The following is a 22,178-nucleotide window of genomic DNA, read 5'->3' on the forward strand; positions in this document are numbered from 1 at the left end:
ATGATCGGAACAACCCTAGTTTATACTATTTTGTGGTTAAAACTGTCCAATCTGTTTTTCTTCTGATTCGCAAAGTTGTTTTGTTAAATTACAGTGGAAAAAAAAATAACAGATGGGGAGGTGTCAAAATGCTGTTCAGAACGAGAAGTTAAGAGAGAACGGCATCCAATCATTAATCAAATTTCTAAAAATTAATATAATGCTAAAAAACTCGATAAAAAGGTTACTTTTCAAAGGGTGTGAAATTATTCATAGTATGTTGAGAAAGTTTTTATCAGAGTGGCCACAGCCAAAATAGCCGTCTATACTATTTTGTGGTTAAAACTGTCCAATCTGTTTTTCTTCTGATTCGCAAAGTTGTTTTGTTAAATTACAGTGGGAAAAAAGATAACAGATGGGGAGGTGTCAAAATGCTGTTCAGAACGAGAAGGTAAAGAGAGAACGGAGAAGATAAAAGGATTATTGTATGGGAACTAGTGAGGTAAAAGGGAGCCGAGGGCTGAGTGGGTGTTGACGGGGGGTTTTGAGACGGAGAGAGAAGCCTGTAATCATTGTTGTGTGTCTTAAAATAGAGTGCTTCCAGCCTATAAACAGAAACATGCTATTACTAGCGTCCTGACAAAGCAAGTGTTGGATATTGGCATCCTTGCAGCCGTGTGTGTGTGTGTGTACGTGTGTAGGAGACCACAGCACACATGGTGCTGGTTACAGCACGGCCCTCTGGGTAATGTGGTTCACTGAGGTGTACCAGAGAACTACAACCACTGATCAATGGTCAGATTAAAATGCTGTCCTCGATTTGGCTCCCTAAGTATTTTAAGCCCCAGTGTGCATTGTTTGTACTATTCTCTAACATTGACTTTTGAAAAGGAAAATATGCAGTTATACAAATATAACATGGTTATTTGATAAAGTTACCTTGAATTTGAGCGCCAAGTTGAAATACTGGGGAGCTAAAAATTCATGATGATAAAACAAATTAAGAGAACCAAATGTTTTTCAACAAGAGCAAATCGGTGGACCATAAAACACCTAAGACAGTATATACTGTATAAACACTGTAGATCGCGTAGTCACCTGTGTGTCCATCTCCGTAACAGGTAGTATAACTCTTTTCAAGTTCGCTAGTTCTGGATCGGGACTGTAAGACTCTGTTTTTCTTCTTGCAAACTTCTACATGCTTCTCTCTGAGCTGGAGAAACAAGGCCAGACTGGCTGCCTGGAAGGGGAGCAGACAATACATGAAGTTATTGTTTGATTGCTCATTTAGTGTTGTATTTAAGACTTGGGTCATAAATAGATTATTTCCTTACAGCAACATTATGATGGTCTATGAAGGGGGGAAATTAAGTAGACTAATTGTATTTTAGTGTTACCTCTTATTTCTAACACAAAACAAATTGTCCATTTACTGGACATTTGGACTGAACACTGCAGTCATAAATTTGAGAGAGTTCACTGCTGCAACTGCAGGGTTGCGGAATCAATAATATTCCTAGGTCTCGAGACTTACATTTTCTTTCATGTTGTTTGATCCAGTGTGCCTCCGTCAGAGGTGAGTAGACGAAGCCAATTTTACTGTTTGTATTCTTTGTTGATGAGACGTTACTACTTAGCACAGAGCGCTAAGCTAGTTAGCAATTATGCTAATTCATGTCTTAAGTGTCGGTTTGTATTGTGTTTTGGAGAAGCACATTCCGACTTGAGTTATTGTTAGATAGTAAAGTTGTCTTTTTAAAAAAAATTTTTTTATAAAGAAACCACACAAATAACACGTTATATAAAAGCTTAGAGTCTCTTTTCAATACAAACTCAAACTAAATTGTCATACAAGAGTGTGCTTTCAAATTGGATATGGATTGTATTTGAAACAACTGTTTGATAGAGAAAACTGATTCATTACAGTCTGCCTTCTCCTTATTTGATTTTGTTCTTTAGTTTGTTTAAAGAAAATAAATGAGTCATTGACACAATTTATATCAGCACTTTGCCCACAAGATTAAAAAAAATGTCAATCAGCAGCACAATTTTTAAATTTGAATTAACAGGACTTTCATCTTATTTGTGAACAGAGAAATTGTTTTTGTTTTATACTCAGAACCTTTATAGAAAACCTCAACAAATGTATGTACAGTGCTGCTCAAAAGTTTGTGAACCCCCTCAACATTTTGGAATTTTCTATTATTTCAACCTGATTTCCTAATCAATCAATTCAGTAGTTTTTTTTTTTGTTTTTTAACAGTTGTGTTGTCGAGACTAAATTAAAAAGAGTTTTCATCAACTGATGTAGGTGCAAAATTAAACTGTTTGGTCACAACCAAAACCGCCATGTCTGGCGAAAAGTCAACACTGCATACCACCAAAAGAACCTTCTCCCAACAGTGAAGCATGGAGGTGGGCATGTCAAGATCTGGGCTTGCTTTTCATCCTCAGGACCTGGACAACTCCACATAGTCCAGGGAATCATGAATTCTGAGGAATATTGTCAAATCCTAGAACATAACCTGACGCCATCTGTTTTGAAGTTAAAGCTTGGCAGAAGGTGGATCATGCAACATGATAATGATCCAAAGCATTCCAGCAATACAACCAAGGAATGGCTGAAAAAGAAGAAGATTCGTGTTCTGGACTGGCCCAGTCAAAGTCCTGACCTAAATCCCATTGAAATGCTGTGGCGGGACCTGAAGCGAGCAGTTCATGCCAGACGCCCATCAAACCTCTCTCAACTGACTGCGTTCTGCAAGGAAGAATGGGCAAAAATCCCCCAAAGTAGATGTGAGAGGCTGATTAGTCACTACAGAAACCGTTTGGTTGAGGTAATCTCTGCAAAAGGAGGCGCAATATCCTATTAACTGAAGGGGTTCACATACTTTTGCACACATGATATCTGAGTTTTTCTTAAATCAACCACTTTTGTTAAATAAAGAATGACAATATAACTATTTCTTTTGTTTCAGTCCATTATTTGGAATGTCAGTATTGTGGATTTGGGTATAACTTAACATTTAATAAGGTTATTTTAGTTTTTTTTACAAAAAATCTGACCATCGCTGTGGGGTTCACAAACTTTCGAGCAGCACTGTACTTAAAACAGTAGTTGTAGACTTCAGTTAAGTCAGGAAGCAGTAATAAAATATTAGTTTTGAAGGAAATAGTCATACACTTTTCCTTACTTGTTACTTACAACATGCATGAAAAAAAAATCAAGTTAAATTGTGAAGGTAATTGAAAAAGTTACATCTTTCCGATTAATCGTTTAATTAATAGTCCGATTAATCGATCATAAAAATAATCATAAGTTGCAGCCCTAGTTATTATCGAGTATATGTCGTTGTTCAGTATGGTCTCCTACAAATGAATGGGTCAGATCGGTACAGTTATGTGATGTTCACCTAAGTGGACAACAGGTATCAACTATTATTATATTTTCTAATTATTATTGATCATTATTTTATTTTTTTATATTATTTTTTAATAGATTTTTTTTTAGGAATAATCATTTAAACATTAATAAAATTGTCATCGAAATTAAGTTAAAACAATTTAAATGAATAAAAACAGAATCAAACTCATGTTACGGCACCCAATAACACACTAAAGTTGTTGGGTTTTTTCTGTTTGATTTTTATAGTAGTTAACTCATTGCCTGCCATTGACAACGATAGACGTACGATTCATTTAAACTGGGAGGACTAGCTTTGAATTCTCATCTTTTACTGTCACTGACAGCGCTAGGAGTCCAATACATTTTGACTGGGAGAGCTGGCACCAAATTATCGCCAATGAGTGACCTATAAAGGGTTAAAGGCAATCCGCGGGGCTCTGGAGGACTGAATAGTGTGCAGGTGTAACTAATGAACCGGTAAATTAGTATATTTCAACTATCAGTCTCAACTCACATTTTTGTCCAGTAGCAACATTTGGTCTGTGCCACGATGTGCCAGCAGGTACTTTGAGTGGAAGAACTGTCCATCGAAACTTTGCCAAGGCATTAGAGCGGTGTTGGGTAGCGGGCAGCCGCTAGCACAGTTGGCCCCCAGCATGTAGCTCAGTCCCCGGACATAGAGAGAGCCCAGTTGGACCGCTCGACTGCAGAGGAATGGCAACTGAGGGAAAAAAGAAGGTTGGAATTACATTTGCTTGGTCACACACATCACATCTTTCGCTGGATGGCTGATGCTTTGTTTGATCATCTGTCGCAGCATTTGGATGAGGAGCAGCGTGAGCTTGCTTCATGTCACTTTGCATTCCTGTAACATCCAGCTCAATCTGAAACAATGGGCTTTTTAGGATTCAGATTTTTGCATGGTAACAATCTGTTTTGTGCCTCAATGCAACCTTCAGCCTACTTTTAGCTAAGGTTCTTCCTGACAAATATTCATGAATGCGAAGGAGAAACAGGCCATCAAAGAAATATACTATAGTTTCATGTCAGCAGTAATTGCTGTTGCGCAATGACATAGATTCATAAAAGTGAATACAAATTTTTTAAATCAGCATTGTCTTTTCAAATGTACGGAAGGAAGCAGGCTTTACTTATGTATCTTGCCAAGACTTGAGGACTTGGTCCATGCAGGGTCCAAGTTCAAAGAACTGAAATTTTATGTCAATTAGTTAAGGGTTTGGTATTTACAGGGTTAATCTGAAGATACATATACCATATTTTTCGGACTATAAGTCGCAGTTTTTTTCATAGTTTGGCAGAGGATGAGTCTTATACTTTGGAGCGACTCATGTGTGATTATTTACGCTTTATTTACGATTATTTATTTATTTGTTATTTACCTTTTTAAAAATAAATATACATTCATATATTTATACTAAAACGATGTATGAATGTTAAATAAAATAAATAATTTGGATAAAACAGAGAAGGCGCCGTGCATGCCTGCGCACGTGAATTCAGTGGACACGCTCTCTTTTCAATCTTCCCCTCCACGAGCATCCTGGTATTTCCTTTTCGATATGGAGCAGCTATAGGAGTGAAAAATAAACTACAGACATGGGAATTGAAAAGCAAACAAATGCGGTAGGAGTGGGATATGGAAAGGAATCAAATTGATTGTTGAAGATACGGAAACCTGTGTCGGCTTCGCAGAATGTAAACGAATGTGGCGCTTTGGTCTCATACGAGAAATATTTAACAAAACTTTCTAGCATTATTTTGTTGTGTAATGCATTTATAATGATCATAAAAATATGTAGACTGTTTAAACATTGAGAAAACTTGCGTTTTTTTCTGCCAACTCGAGGAGATTAAAATAAATGTCAAATCCACTATCCGCTTGTGAGAACAGACACGCAAATATAAAAGACATAAATGTTTAATGAATATCCATCTTACAGTCTTGTTTAACTGGGAGAATTCATTACAAAAGACAGGCTTTATCATTAAGTTATCATTAAGCATATATGCACCGGCATCGTCACAACCGTAATCACACCAAACGCAACCACGCATCGCATCCCTGCATTTCCTACTTCCTCTGAGTCCTCACAAATAAAACATAAAATTTCGATTTTTTTTTTCGGGCTGGTGCCTACAAGTAAAACATAAATTTCGTGTTTTTTCGGGCTCGGGCAAGCAAATCAAGTTAAGTGATCAGGCTCGGGCCGTGTCAGGCTTTAATACCCGCGGGCCGGTGATTCAACTACTAGTGTCATTTAATGTTGGCATACCATACACCTATTCAGCTTGTTGTTCTCTATTGTATTTTAAATTGGCTTTCAAGATGACATGTCTGTTCTTGGTGCTGGATTCTCTCAAATAAATTTCCCTCCAAAAATGCAACTTATACTCCGGTGGGACTTATATATGTTTTTTTCCTTTTCATTGTGCATTTTTTGGCTGGTGCGACTTATACTCAGGTGCGACGGATAGTCCGAAAAATACGGTACATTTCGTAAACTTTTACATGAAGTTAAAACAATTATCTGAGGCTGCAAAGCACACGTTCCATCATTATAAATTCTTTGCTTCAAATTCTTTAGTGTTGCTAGACTGTTGCACAAAAAGATTGCGCATAGTGAATGACAGCAGGCAGATGTTCATTGTGCATGCGCTTTATGCTCTCACCTGTCCCTTGGCAGATTGTGCTGATAACTTTGATTACGTACACGCGCATGCAGTCACACACAAGCACTCACTGACTCACGTACCCGTGCTTGTCACCTGCTTCCAGTCAAACACAGCTTCACACACTGAAAACAATGAAGCACTGAACAGATGCACAAAAAGCCTGAGACGCACAAACACACTGACAAAAAGATGGAAACAGACACTGAAAGAGTAAAAAGAAAAATATGAGAACCCGCTTTGTCCCAAAGGACAAAAAATTGTGTTGTTCATTGGGGAGACGTGTGTTTGATGTAAATAGCTCCATGTGGTGAGCGTCAGCCAGGACAGACGGCCGACTGTCGCCAGAACACTCGCTCCGTCTCACTCTCTCTCTATCACATACAAGTTAAACACGCACACAGGCAAGCATGCAACTCCAAGGGGAGGAATGCTGCAACAAAATCAAGACATCCAAAAACCTAACCGCAACCCCTTTTCCCTTAAAACAAACACAAATGGTTGGTCTCATTTTACATTAAAAGATGAAGTTGTACAACATAATAGGGATTTTTATAAATATACAATTGTATAATAGGAAACTGAGATGGACCGACATACAAGCATACAAATCTGTCAAAGAACAAGCCTGTTGTTCTTTTTTGTGCATGCTTGTACAGGTAAAGGTATACTGATCATTTTCATGGCCTCTCTCAGATCACCTGTTAAATACAACACACTGCTCTAATTACTGTGCAGCAAATACATGACGAGGCAAAACACAAAATAAGTACGGTAATTAAGCTGTGAAAATAAAAGGGTCAACAACAACGCAGTGACTGGTTAAGGCAACAGCTGGTAAGACACTTAAAGCTCCTTCTCTGCAAAGAATAATCACTCTTGAAACAACTCTGTAAATACAGTGGTACCTCGACATACGATCGCATCAACATACAGTCCTTTCGACATTCGACGTAAAATTTGACTTGTCATTTGTCTCGACATATGACGACATGCTCGAAAAACGACGATACAGTATATGACAGTGTTGCAATTTCATTGTTTTCCCACAAGACGAACGCACGGCGCCCTTTCTCATAAGAGAAATCAAGATGGGTCCCAAGAAGGTTAGTGCAGGTAGTGAAAAAAGGAAAAAGGTGAAGCTTCAGGTTTTTTATCATTTATTTCAGAGGTTGTGTAACACAACATGGCTAGTGGCTACTGTCCGCTGTAACCGACACCAACAACAACATGAAAAGAGGAAGTAAAAACTCTTCCACACCTTGCTCACTCTCTCGTCAGTCACACGTAGCGTTCAAGAACAGCATGCAAAACACAACCGCCACAATAGAACCCGATTCGCTAAATTATTATCATTCCGATTTGTGTTTATAATTTATCTGTTTTGCCATGTGTAATTGCTATTTGTAATCGTATCAGCAGTATTTATTAATGATTTAGCGTAGGTACCACTGTACTGCAATTTTTGCAATATAAGCCGCACTGGACTATAAACTGCAGGGATATTCACATACAAAAAACATGCAGCGCATTAGCCTAAACATTTTTACACGTAAGCCGCACTGGACAACAAACTAAAATCTAAAATTATGGAAATTCTAATTTCACAACCGAGCAGGAGAAAAAAACACTTTATAAATGGAATGAATTGATTGATTTAAAATGTTACATTTGGGTTTGTAATTGATACTCTCATCTACTGGTGTCAAAATCAAGGCTAGGGGACCAGATCCGGCCCGCCACAATATTTTCGGGGCCTGAGGACTACAGAAATCTACATTTTCAAATGAAAAAATAAATGCATACAAAAAAATTCTAAACAAAGAATATTTACCTTTTTTCTTCCTTTAAAAAAATTTTTTTTTTAAATTAATGTAAATTAAAAAAAAAAAGAATAATAAATAAGAGAATATTTGTTATTAAGGTTCTTAAAAACAGGATTTGGACAATTTACAGGTCAATAATGTCTCTAAACAAACAAAGTGGATTTTTGAAGTAAACCGTAACTACGATGTAGCCTGTGAGAAAGATGAGTTTTAGCATACCTGCCCTAAACAGACACAAACATTAGATAATAGACAGAATAAAATTAGAATAAAAAAATACAAACACTACCATTTACATAACAACCGCACTTCTAATTGTGCTGTTTGTTTTCTCTAGTGGCTCCCCACTCAAGAGCTGGAACTGATTTCGGTTTTGTCTACAAGTTTTTTCTCCTTTTCATTTTCCGTCTGGAAGTGTGTTTAGAGTAAACTATATAGGGCCATTGTTCTCATACATTGGGAAACGCATCACAAATTGAGCTAGTTTCAATAAGCATGTGCTTTGCTGACCTTGATTTGTTGAAGTTCTTGCAGAGATTTCAGCCTTAGACACACAGCCTGACTCAGGTAAGCGTCCACATCCTCTGAACATAGAGATGGTACCTACAAAGAGAATGGTAGTACGGTTAAAAAAAACAGGAGAGAAGCATATGGGTTTTAATATACATTGCTTCAAATTCAATCCCATCGCGGTATGTCTACTGAATGGGTCTGTTTGTTTGGTCTACCCTCAACAGGGAAAGCAACAATGGTGAATGAAGCGAAGAAGGCAGCCAGTGTGTGTGTGTGTGGTGCGTTCAAAACAAACAATCCCCAAGCTATTTAAACAGACGAGCGACGAGTGAATTTGAAAGCAGCGACCGTCAGACAACAACAGCCTGTTGTCTGTCGGCCTGTCCGCTTAAATTTGCTTGTCTACTCGTCTAACTGATCCTAAGCTACTTTTTTGTTTATTTTTTAGGCTAATTTAATCAGTCAAAGAGTATAAGAACCTGGCAGTTTTGCCCCAAAAATACCATTAATTTGTCTTTAAGACAGCTTAGAAATTGTTAAAATTTACTACTAAGTACTACCTGGAGTGCAATATAGGTGATTAGACAAAGAGCAACCAAGAGAGAGTCTTCAATAACGCCGTACAAGTTGGCAAATTCCTGGCAGTCAAATATAGATAAAAAGCTCATCAGACGGATCGTGGAAACGTCAGGCCCAGAACTGAACCAGAGTAACTCCAGACTTGGTTGTTCACCTGCAAAACCAGAAAGATAAAATATTTAGGTGTTTGGTTCTTGATTCAACGTCACTGAACACATGTTCGCCATGAAAAACTGTGCTTGTACTTGAATCTTGACTGATATTAACGCTTTATTGGGCACTCATTTAACTCATTGGCTGCCTCTGACAGCATTAGACATCTAATTCATTTTGACTGAAAGTTGGCAGTGAATGACTCTCCCAGTCTAAATGGATTGCACGTCTACCGCCGTCAATGGTAAGCAATGTGTTAAATGAGTGCTCTACAAAAGGTTAGAGAGAGGACATAAAAACTGTTTTTACAAGAGATGTTAGTACAGTACATGGGTTGTCAAGTGGAACTGGGAGGACCATGTCAGGCTCCTTCAAAGGGTTGCCTGGATAGACAAACCACTCTCTGATGGCTGGAGGTTCCACAGTGTTATCTAAAAACACAGATTTAGAATGACTTTGAATCTGGGAGTGCCTGGGTCTTTTGTGTGTGCAATTTACCATAACGTTTGTTGAGCAGTAGCAGACCGTAGATGCGTTGTCTGCAGGACTTAAAAACAAACGCCTGAGGCAAAAGTTCATGATCCTCTTCATCCTCCAGACTATTACTGCATTCAACCACTCCTTCACATAGGACATTGTAAACCATGAAACCCTCTGCTGACACATGCCTTTCTCTACAAGCCTAAGGTGGAAGCAAAGAGTCAAACAGAAAAAAAATAATCAATAAAATCTGAGGCGTGCTTATAGAGTTCCACCTAGAAACTTACAAAGCCTATTGGTAGAGAATACTACCGGTTGCCCATGTTAAGTTGACAGATATTTTGTGTTGTTATAAGCCATTTATTAACAAGTCTTACAAAAAGGCAGTCTTAAAATAAAATTTTAATGTTATTGTTGTTGAGCTATTGTGTTCCTATCTGTCTTGTGAAGCTCTTTGTCTTTCTTGAAAAGCGCTCTAAAATAAAATGTATTATTACTAGGGCTGTCAAACAATTAAAAATTTTAATCGAGTTAATTACAGCTAAAAAATTAATTAATAGTAATTTATCGTAATTCAAACCATCTATAAAGTATGCCATATTTTTCTGTAAATTATTGTTGGAATGGAAAGATAAGACACAAGACGGATATATAAGTTCAACATACGGTATATAAGTACTGTATTTGTTTATTAAGACAATAAATCAACAAGATTGCATTAACATTATTAACATTCTCTTAAAGCGATCCATGGATTGAAAGAGTTGTAGTTATTAAAAGATAAATGTTAGTACAAGTTATAGAAATTTTATATTAAACCCCTCTTAATCTTTTCGTTTTATTAAAATTTGTAAAATTTTCAATCAAAAAATAAACTAGTAGCTCGCCATTGTTGATGTCAATAATTACACCATGCTCACTCATTGTGCTGAAGCCCATAAAATCATTTGGACCCAAGCGCCAGCAGAGGGTGCCAAACACCAAAAAACAAGTAACAAGCGGACATTACACTGCTGTCATTTTAATCTGTTTGAGCGGGGCATGTGCGTTAATTGCGTCAAATATTTAACGTGATAAATTTTAAAAATTAATTACTGCCCGTTAACGCGATAATTTTGACAGCCTTAATTATTACCATTAGTGTTGCATCGATACCATTTTTTGGCCCCGATACAGATACTTGGCTGTGCAGTATTGGCAGATACCATACCGATACCACTTTTTTGAAATTTATAATATATACAAAGTACATCCAGTAGAACATTTTATTGCATACCTCGTATGGGTGACAATAGTTAAATAAATTTTTGGTTCTCAAAGGCCAAAATAGTGCTAAATTTGTGAAATAAAACATGCATAATACTATAATTGTATAATACTAATAGTTGCCCACAGCATCCTGTCTCTCTATTAGCCTCCCTCTCTGTGCACCAGCAGCAACACACACTCTACAGCACTTTGAATAGGCTTGCCACCCGTCCTTTGAAATAAGGAATCGTTCTGAATTGGGGATTAAAAGTTGCGTTCCGTATTGAACCAATACCGAATAAATAGATAGATTTCTATGCATTTTAGGAGTTTTGGGGATGTGCCTTTTTTTCGTCGTCTGTACGGCTTTGGGCGGGACAGGGGCGTCCCTTATTTCAATTTCTGAAAAGTGGCAACTCTACTTGGAAGCCACTCTCAAATTACTGCGGCATTTCTTTCATTAAAAGACAATAAAAGTAAAGTAGACGGTGAACTAACCAGGGATTGTTGCTCCGGTCCAGCCCCCTTCCTCTGGACAGCAGTAATGTTGTTCCAGCTTCAACTATTTGTGTTTGTTCAAGGTTCATCTACAAATGGTTTATTAGGTTCGAGGTATTGCAACTGGCCGATTTAATTCCACCTGTCAAAACTTTCAGGCCGCATATCTCGCATGCAGCCATTGATTGTTTAATCGACGGAATTTTTGTACTGAAATATTTCCAGACCGTCGCTATTTCTCCTGTTTGTTTTTCCTCCATAAGAAAAAGCGCGGCAGCATTGGTTAAGAGCGGCTATTGGCCCGTTCTCATTGGTCTGAAGCAGGCCAATAGCGATTGCTGCTTGGCATGCAAAGTAATCACATGTCAGTACACAACACAGAGACAGAGTGTAGTGGGCATCATGAGGAAAATAGGCTGCGGTCAAGTGTTATAATACTGGACCGGTAAATGGTATCGGCGCCCGGTTTGTTGGTAATCGCCGATACCGATACCACCATTTCGTGCCGGATCGGCCCCCAGTGGCGATACTGGTATCGGTGCATCAGTAATTATTATTATTATTACAATTGGGAAAAGTTTATTCACATACTGACAATACGATGTCGCCATTTTTCTTTGAACCATATTACTAGATGTGGTTAAAATCTGTATACATTTTATACTTTGTTTTGTTGCACTGCTTTAGCCAGATGGAGGGTAAGAAAAGCCTGGTGGCCCATCAGGCCTGTAAAGCACTAGGGAAAACCCTGGTGTATGTAGATGTATAAAAAGACATACTCTACCTTTAATATTTCTGGACTGAAATCTTTCTTAAATGTAGAGGGTATAGGAGATTGGGCATCCTTCGGACGAGCTTCTGGTCCAGCTAGTAAATAGGAGCAAATCCCTTTTTCCAGGAGCTTTCTATTTGCAGCTGGTAGTTTCAGGGCCTGGGGGATAAGCCCAGTCTGTTCTTTATCCCTACCCCACAAGGAGTTGACATACTGGGATACAGCTAACACCATTTGCCCCTGGGGAGCTCCAGAGTGAGCTGTATCATATGATTTCCTACGGCAAAGATGTCACACGTTTTTGTCTCTTTCATTATCATGAAAATTACAAATGAAAAACAATTACAAACACACCTGTATGCTTCCATGGCATTGTTCCTGATAACCTGCATGCACTTTTCTGGCACCACATCGTTACCGAGGAGACAAGCAAGTAGCGGTAACTGAGAAACGTCCAATTCAATGGCTCGACAAAGCCTCTCTTGATCATATAGGACGGTGGTGAGGCGATCCAAGTGTAGTTTTGCAACTGAGAAGTAATGAACACTTGAAAAAGAATGAAAATTATATATTTGAGTCTGGCAGTTCATCTGCATTTTGTACAGTCAATTTAACTTGTCAGTGACACAAGGAATCAATCTATGACCAGTTGTAAAGTTGAAAACGTCAAACTAAAGGCACATTTGTGCAAGATTCAACCAGTTCTTCAGAGTAGAATTCCATGCTTTTCTCATTTTCAAATCTCGTAATATTTGAAGCATGAAGATGGAAAACATTTCAATCCAAAATACGAGTAAGTATTTCCTCAAAATAAAGGCAGCACTTTTATCTGCATACATTTTTGTATAGATTACACTCCATCTACACTGTGGTGTGAACACTATATTCTTTATAAACTTTATTCTACACTTTCAGACATCTTAGTATATGGGATACTTTCGTACAAAAATATACATTATTGTGAATAACTAGTTTAAATTGAAATGAAGAACAACAGCCTCGAGGCAACCAACCTGTCGTAAATGATGAAGTCTGAGTCTTGTCCCAAAATTCCCATGCATCCATGGCGATGAGCATAACAGGCAATCTCATAGTCAGCCTCCTGTACTGAGCAAAATACATCCTGACCTAACGTTCTGCCAAAAAATTAATATTATTAGTACTATAATATTAATATCAGACATTGATAAACACAATAGGAACACCCACAAACCTGAGAGCGAAGCGTGTGAATGTTGCCAAGCCAGATGGCAGGCTAAAGAGATCTTTGCCTGGTTGAGCTCTATGTAACTTAATGTAACGAAAGATTTTAGACACTTCCCCGTTCACTCGTCTTCTTCGCTTCACCTAAAAGCAATAGTAATACAATATTATGTTCATGTTGATCAGGTGGTATATTTCTGTGTCTATCCAGCAGGCACCACACATTATTGATGAAACCGCAGAGAATTAAATTAATATCTTGTTTCGTCGATACTCTACTCTTTTTTTAATCTATTCTTGTGTGTCCATAGCTCACAAAGGTGTGTGCCTCACCCATTCATGTCTCTTATTCTCCTCAACCATGCCATCAAAGAAGAACACCAGATGAATTCCTGCAGAGGTGAACGTTTCCACCCACCTCCTCAGGATGCTCATATACTCTTTCCACTGACCCCCACATACCCAGTCTTTACAAGAGTACCAGTGGCGTAAACAGGCCATTCCATCCACAACGAGTGTAGGACCTGAAAGAATTAGAATCTGTTATAAACTGATTTACTGATTCAGTAGATTTTTTCCCCTGGGAAGGCAAAGATGCACCTCTAAAACCTTGAGCGAAACCGCAGAAGTTTAGAATTTTTGACAATAGGCTTAATGTTCGAGTTAGCAGGGGTTAAATTAGTCGGTGGAGTTAATTTCAACAAATTCGGTACAGTTTGTTAGTTATTTATTAATGTCAAGACTCCGGAGCGGCTAAGCTAGCTTGAGTCAATGGTCCCTTCCTGGCATGCCAATAAAAAAACAATTTATTACAGAACTAGCATAGTCAAATAAATTTGAAATGCAGATCTTTGTTCAAAATACCCATGCGGCCAAAACGATGTCACACCAAACTGCCGCAATTCATTTATTTCTGAGGGACTATATTTTTTTTTAGATGTAGATGTGTAATGCGACCACAACAGAGCTTCTGCCACTCGTGCTCATGCTGATTCGAGGAAGGTGGGAAGTCAGACTTATCCCACTTTGATAGTACCAGTTGGCCCTCAAAGCATTTTCTATTTTGGCCATCAAAAGACATGTTGACCCCCAGGAAACATGGCTTATCGTAAGCGATCAAACAGTGGAGAAAAAAAACGAAAGCTAAGGTAAATAGACCACACTTTAAACGACTTTCTTTAGTTTTACTATTGGCGGTCTGCTTTTCAACGGGCAGCACATTTTGTTGAGTGACATCTGATTGACAACTCGTGAAGTCGGGTTACTTTTTTTCTGACTTCGCGACTAGGCCCCCCCAGTTCTAATAGTGTTTCAATGATATTTATCCTGGTCGGAGGTTGGAAAACTCTGATTTCCCACCTTCTTCGAATGCAGCATCAGTCTACGGAGTCTTGACTGAAGAATGGCAACATAGTGAAACTTGCATTTACAGACTGGAAACAGACAGAAGAAATGGGCAAATGAGTTTCCACAAATTCCCTATAAAGAACAAGGAACAAGGAACTAGAGCTGAAACGAATACTCGAGTAACTCGAGTTTAAAAACTGATCCGAGTAATTTCATTCGCCTCCAGGAATCGGTTAATTTTGCCAGCTCTAAGCATCACATTTTGACTATTTTAATGCGGGACAATGCGCTGGCGTCACGTCTGTAGAGGAAGAAGCAAAAATACCTGATTGCAGCAGACAGCAGCTACAAACTATGCTAACGTTGCTACAAACTACGCCCGCATGATGATACAGTGGTAGCAGGTAGCGTCTGGTGTGTCTCATAGATATCGCATGTATATGGAACTCGATGCGAAATGACTCGCCAGCGTTAGTAAACAGCTGCCATCTTAAAGCAGTAGACTTCTCAGCGCTAATAAATAAGATTAACGTTACTGTACCTTGCTAACGTAACTTTAGCCCAGCGGAGGGCTAGGTTTCTATTAATTCTGACAACTGTCGATGCATGGCTAACATGTCTTACAGACAGGCTTTATTTAATCTGTAAAAACACAGTGCTGTAGAGTGATAAGGGTGTAAAATAAAAACATAGTAATGCTGTCAATTTGAGCTCAGTTGTCATTGCTGGATAAAACACCAAGTAGCACTGGTGCCTAATGTGCTCCAATACCGCCAGTGTCATACATTTATTTTGAACACTGCAAAAACTCAAAATCCTATTAGGACTTACAATTTATTCATTCATTCATTCATTTTCCATGCCGCTTTTCCTCACGAGGGTCGCGGAGGTGCTGGAGCCTATCCCAGCTAACTCGGGGCAGTAGGCAGGGGACACCCTGAACTGGTTGCCAGCCAATTGCAGGGCACAAGGAGACATACAACCATTCACGCACACACTCATACCTACGGACAATTTAGAGTGTTCAATCAACCTACCATGCATGTTTTTGGGATGTGGGAGGAAACCGGAGCACTTACAATTTAGACTAATCTAAAACTTAACTAGAACTTAAAGATAGCTTGACACGAATGGAAATTCAATTTAACCACTTGGGAAAAACACCTAACTTCCGTACTGACATTTTAAAATAAGAAATAAGATTTTTTTTAATAAGATCTAGAAGTTTTTTTGAGTGTAAGCCGTGAATTTTTTTGTTTTTTTTTTCTAGTCACAACTGAGATGCAAGTGTTGGATGTTTTCAACAATGTACATAAAAAATAAAGACATTGATTGTCTGGTTCAATATTAGGATAAAATGTCTTGTTTTCTCATGTATATTTGTAATTGCTCTTTAACTAAAAAAATGTTTTATCCGATTACTCGATAGAATTTTCAGTCGAATACTCGATAACTAAAATATTCGATAGATGCAGCCCTACAAGGAACAATACAAACTGTGGATACTTGCTGCCGGCTAGGACATAAACACATACAGTAGGTGGAAAAAAATATCACTCCGCTCTGCAGCCTGTTACCTACAGAGCTACTGGATTACCAATGTTGCTGTTCATACTGCAGTTATTGACATGCAATGGTAAGTTTTAGGGGCAGTTTACATGGCGACTCTGCGACACAAAGACGCAATGACTGATTAGCGGAACTGCCTCGCATGCATATGGTGTCAGCGAATACGGAATGCGAAGACGAAAAATTCTTTGAATCCTGCCTCCAAAGTGGAAGAATTCGATTGCTGGGGCATGAGGGGGGCCGGCTCCGCTTGCATATCAAAAGGTCCTGCCGCGTGGGACTCGCGCCTATAACTTCAGCACTCGTACACGTCACATTGGGCGTGCGCAGCGATGCTATTAAACATTAAAAACAGCTAATGGCGGAACGTCGGCTTTAACTTACTTTTTAATATTTTTAAAAAAAATTTAAATATGTTGAATGTTTCCATTTTTGTGCCTTTTTGAACAAAAGAAAATGCCATTGCTTGGAGTGGGCGGGCATGTTGTCTTCCGGGCTGAGGAAGTCAAAGTGCATCATTCGCTGTCGCCTTGTAAATCTTCACTGCCCTCAAGGGCCTGGCATGAATACTACATCGTTTTAATGCGGAATTGCGACATTGTTTGAATGGACACGGAACCATATAAATGCAAATTTGAAATTTTTCGTCTTTTCAGAGAGTCACCATGTAAACTGCCCCTTAATAACTTCATCCTGAAAACATAGCCAACACTATTGATTGCATGGGTCATCGGTGATTTTCAAGCGTGAATAAGTTATTTTATTGGCATGCTAGGACGGGCTCATTGACTCGCACTAGCTTAGCCACTCCGGAGACCTCAAATTAATAAATAAATAACTAACTGCACGGAATTTGTTGACATAAACTCCAGACACTAAATAAACCCCTGCTGTCTAGAAGATTAAGCCTGATGTCAAAAATTCTGAACTTCCCCTTTAAACATGCCTTATTAGACTTCAGCTTAATGACAAACTAAAGGCATATGTTTGCCTTTTTCTTTTACTTTAATCTGTGTGTACTTAGAAGCATGCAAACAGGGTTAACTCATTCGCTGCCATTGATGGAGATAGAAAACAAATCTATTTGAACTGGTAGGGCTGGTAGTGAATGATCATGTTTCCCAATCCATTTAAACTGGAAGGGGCTGGCAACGGACTGGCCGTATATCACAGTCAATTGGAGCCAATACGTTAAACACACTCCATGAATAAATACGTAACACGGGCGTTTTATACTAGATGCACTCAACTGGAAGAGTTGTCTGATGTTTTCGAAACATGTTGCATGGCTATCTCTTTCAAATTGACAGTGACGCAGGACTCTGGACAGCAGCGCTCCATGAAATACTGCAGACCTTTTACTCCCATTTCTACACAGGGAAAACAGGAGAAAAAAAAAAAAAAAACATTCAGTTGGGAGGTACCAAGAATCTTCGTGCTGACGTTGTCATATAAGAATGAGCATATAGCAAGAGAGTCTGGCTGCAGCCCGCCTCTCTCAGTACCCTGCGCCGCTCGTCTCAGTACCCATCCCGCAGACAGGAAGTGACGCAATATCGCAGCTCTCAGACCGGAAATGACAACATGAAACAGCGCTCGAGCTCCGAGCTTCCGGTTTTATCGTAATAGTTAGCGTCCATTCGAACGTAAATACTAGTTTACTTTCCTTTTCGCACGTCTTTTATTTTCGGTTTCAGCATCACTCATTATTATTTAAATAATAATTTATTTCCATGCTCCTTAAATTGATTTGGTGAAATCGGGAGATTAACTCTTTAAGCGCGGTCAGTTTGTTAAAGCCTGCTGATTTTACCAAAATGAAAAACACGGTTACAGTACATCAAAATTAAAATACACACTACTGCAATAAAGGTTTAATTGGTGACTGAGAGATCGCATGTGACCTATCACAGTGTGTACTTTAGTTTGTCAATTGTAAAATATACTCCAATTGAGAATTATTAGAAATTGCTGTCATCCTTACATTTTTATGAACGGACACATTAATATAGCTTCATTACAATTTAATGTATCAAAAACGTAATATTCTCTCAATGTTGCAACCAAACCAATTTTGTCTTTCATTTTGCTACTTAAATTCATTCATGTGGGTGAAGATCCTAATTAACTAATTCAGAAACTATATTTAACTTTCTGCTCCAGGAAAGGCACCTTTATTTCAAACAGAAATGACAAAATAGTTGTCATGAGTTAGTTGTTCTTTTCTTTTATCCCAGACAATAGTTGTAGGTTGTTTTAATTACCTGACATTTTTCGGCAAGCACTCCCGCCTTCATCACAGGTAATTAAAACTACCTACAACTAACATCTGGGATAAAAGAAAAAAAACAACTAATTTATAAGTGTAGAAAAATGAACTCAATACAACCAGTTCTAATATGGTAAACTTTATTTTTATTATTTTTTTATTATTATTGAGAGAATACCAGATATTTTCTTTGGTCAACAATCTCCTCAAAAAAGGTAAATCCATCTTCCAGATGGTTGAAACAGAACTTGAATGGCTCCAAGACATTGTAGTTCGTGCTCATCCTCTTCCATCTGCAGGATGCTTGGGAACTCCTACTGCATTGATCCCCCCCCCCCCCCCCCCCCAGCCCTGTCCGAGGCTTTTGTGCTGTCTTGCACAATCCTTTTACCAAAACTGTTCATTGGAAAAGAGAAAGAAAACAGCTATTTGAATATTACATAAGTAAAATAAAAATGATGCTTTGTTAATTTTATACTTGATTTTTCTTTTCAGGCATTGCATTAAACTAGATATATAAACAATCTTACCATTTTTTCCCGCCATATCTTTTTGGAGTGGGCCACCACTAACTTGAAGGAGCTGTGGTTGCACCTCTTCCTAAAAAAAAATCAGTGAATAAAGGGGGACATGTTCAAAAGTGCGTCAGAGTAATGGACACTAAAAAGTCTTTAAAAGCTGACCTCAGCAATTATATTCAAATTTCACTTCTGTAGCTGATAGACTGGTGGCACTTCACCCTGCAGTAATGCTTTTGCCTTATCTGTCCAATGGGCAAACTCTTTCCTGTGGCTCACCTAAGTTGAAAAAATACAAAAATAAGTATTCCACATTTTCCAACAAAGAATTAAGGTGCTGTGCACCTACTTTCCTATGAATGCCATATCAACAGTTTCAAAGACTTACCATGCACCCAAGTTTGAAATTGTCCACTAGCAATATACACCACCACTTCCTCAGAGTTGGCATATCAGTCTAACAAAAATTAAAAACAAGTGTAAATAAAGAATAACGACAAGGATATTTTGTAGCCCAATTTGAATGATTCGGTGAACTTCATTTTACAATGGTTAAACTCAAAGAGAGCATCCAGAACAGTGCAAAGAGCATACTACAAATGGATAAATGAATACAAATATAACAGAGGACAAAATTGGACAGTTAAACTCACCTACCAACATGAAGATGCCACAGTCCTTCCCCTATGGCTGTCCCGAAAAACCCTAACGTAAGAATTTAACAGAGTCACTTCCTTCAAGTTTTGAATCAATGAATACACACTTTTACAAATACCTCTATTTCACTTCCAATCCTCTCTTTCCATGTCCCCCTGTTGATTGACTGTCAACGTTTTCTGCAATTGAAAATATAGGTTTATATTAAATACAGTAGTTAAACAATTACAAACGTGTTTCCATGCATAAGAACACCAACCAGTCAGGTTTAAATGATTCATGCAAACAAAACAAGGGCGTAGGTTTGCATAGGGACAGTAGGGACATAACACGACCAACTTTTCAGGATGCTAAAGTTGTCCCCACCAACTTTTGAGCAACCTTATTTGCATTATATTCGTCCCTACCAATGTTGAGACCGGGCCAATGCCCTTGAAACAAAACATTCGCAATTTTAGAGTGGCATTTTAGAATTTTGCTTCAAATGATTGGATGAATCATCCGGAGTGCAATTCTGCTTTAATTGAAGGGGCAAAATAAAAGGATCGACTGGAACATACCTTCAAAACCAAACAAGGCTATTCTGGATCATCATGGAAACGCCATGCCAATATGAATGGTTACTGAATTTCATTAGAGATAACAATAGTTCTCTGATCTCAAGATTGGATCTGTTTTTCTTCCCACAAATAATTGGAATTTGGATCATTTAATTTGTTATGATTTGACTGTTCTTTGAAAATGAACCAATGCTCCAAGTTGTAGTTGTTACTAATCAGCCTTACAGGCAGATGCATGTGTGGGTCACATCCTGTAGGCTTTCACCATGTTGCAACAACATAGGGGTCAGCCACAAATATGGTCCTTCCCTGAAAAATAAATAATCTATACACACGGACATATGTTATATAAATACAAACGTACGCAGACACCTACATGAGCCCATACAAGCATTCTGTAGGCTACATAGTTAAAATAATACCCTACACACGCCAAAAAAATACTTTTTTATACCTTTGAATGAGCTACTTGTTAGACAAGTTATAAATATGCATTTCATATCTGCAAAAAAACAAAAACAAAAAGTTACATTTTACTTAATTGTACAAGTGACATTATGTTCTTTAGAGAAACTAAATCCTCAAAATTCACAGTTGATTCCATTTCATTGTTCAGGCCAACGTTCCAAAAGTCAGCACGTGTCAATCAAACTTTCTTTTTTTAGACAATCAACACCATTTCTGGCCTCTTTATATTCAAGATTTGCATAAGCTAATGAGAATGTTGATTGGTTAAATAAACAAAGAGTAAATAATCAATTATGTCCAATTGTTAACTAATATAAGGAATAATAAGCCTATCCAGATTTCCACTGAGCACAACATTTGTCTCAGACATAAAACATACCAGCCGTTCCTGGGCAGGATGAGTTTGAACCGTCCATGAAGCTCGGCATGGTCTTATATTGTCACCATTGGTCCTGTCTGCACAGTGGGTTTTACAGTGTTCGATGTCTATCAAAAAAAAAGTATTCAGCACAGTCCAAAATCTAAAGTACATTAATATTTATGCTACTTACTTCCATTTGGATCTGTGTGACATCCTTGTATCTGCATGGGAAGACTACCATTTGGGGGTCGTGATTTAGTTTCTTCCCAATGGGGTGGTGATCTTGCAGCTAGTAAAAAAAAAAAACAAAATAATGAAAAAATATATAGCTAAGCAGAGTAACAATATCAAGAAAAAATTACAACCTTGTCCTATTTGGATCATGTGACAACATTCAAACTACAAAGGACCAGACAAAACAAATGAAGGCAAAACAACAATACCATACAACAACAAAAACAGCGAGCTGCGAATTGCAGGCATGTACATAATGAAAAATAAGAGTGCAATATAATGAAAACTACACAAAGAAGACTGTTCATTGTGAAAAAAAAATGTAAAAAGCATTAGCAGCATTAGCGAATTCGCTGCTGAATTCATCAGTACGTATTAAACAATATAAGTAGAGCAAAGTCACATGCAGTTAGTAAAGGAAGACATTATTTAAATTACATTAAGAATACTAGATATAAGTACGGTCTTTTCAACTCAGAATAAACACTTCATATTTTCACCGCAAGTCTTGTTTAACTATTTAACATTTTTAAACATGCATACGCTTTTAAAAACTTTTTTTCAGTGCGGCCACTTACCGTGTTTTTTTCGCGAGAGGTGAAATAACGTAACTTGTTTTCGTCGCAAGGGTTGACGACATTTCCGGTCTGAGGGGACTGAGAGCTGCGGTGTTGCGTCATTTCCTGTCTGCGGGATGGGTACTGAGAAGAGCGGCGCAGGGTACTGAGAGAGGCGGGCTGCAGCCAGACTCCTCTCGCATATAGCGTCCTCTCCTCTTGATGCTAAGGATTAGCCTAGCTTCCATCTGCAAGTTTAATTATTATAAGTTTGAGTGCAGCCATAGTCT

General features: G+C 38.2%; 1 protein-coding gene across 24 annotated transcripts in view; it reads right to left on the reverse strand.

Annotated features, from left to right (window-relative positions):
- Positions 1 to 22,178, reverse strand: part of fam120b (family with sequence similarity 120 member B) — a 145,805-nt gene that overhangs the window by 12,477 nt on the left and 111,150 nt on the right. For 7 of the 24 annotated variants that reach the window (XR_009061011.1, XR_009060899.1, XR_009060922.1 and 4 more), the window contains 8 exons: positions 21,288 to 21,386; positions 21,116 to 21,222; positions 19,827 to 19,887; positions 19,705 to 19,756; positions 19,440 to 19,508; positions 19,217 to 19,330; positions 19,064 to 19,133; positions 18,661 to 18,929 (listed from right to left, as the gene is read on the reverse strand). Coding sequence is in view for 1 of the 24 variants with exons in the window: in XM_057817371.1 (XP_057673354.1) it covers positions 1,078 to 1,219; positions 3,900 to 4,106; positions 8,413 to 8,505; positions 8,976 to 9,148; positions 9,477 to 9,578; positions 9,646 to 9,829; positions 12,158 to 12,422; positions 12,500 to 12,691; positions 13,159 to 13,281; positions 13,359 to 13,492; positions 13,682 to 13,872; positions 17,515 to 17,632 (1,924 nt within the window). In the remaining 23 variants the exon portion in view is untranslated. Of the gene's footprint in view, positions 1 to 1,077; positions 1,220 to 3,899; positions 4,107 to 8,412; positions 8,506 to 8,975; positions 9,149 to 9,476; positions 9,579 to 9,645; positions 9,830 to 12,157; positions 12,423 to 12,499; positions 12,692 to 13,158; positions 13,282 to 13,358; positions 13,493 to 13,681; positions 13,873 to 17,514; positions 17,635 to 18,653; positions 18,930 to 19,063; positions 19,134 to 19,216; positions 19,331 to 19,439; positions 19,509 to 19,704; positions 19,757 to 19,826; positions 21,223 to 21,287; positions 22,137 to 22,178 lie in introns of those variants that run through there. The other 17 variants (XR_009060903.1, XR_009060871.1, XR_009060873.1 and 14 more) reach the window with 15 other exon arrangements.

The sequence above is a fragment of the Corythoichthys intestinalis genome, chromosome 1 (genome assembly GCF_030265065.1).
Source record: "Corythoichthys intestinalis isolate RoL2023-P3 chromosome 1, ASM3026506v1, whole genome shotgun sequence".
Lineage (NCBI taxonomy): Eukaryota > Metazoa > Chordata > Actinopteri > Syngnathiformes > Syngnathidae > Corythoichthys > Corythoichthys intestinalis.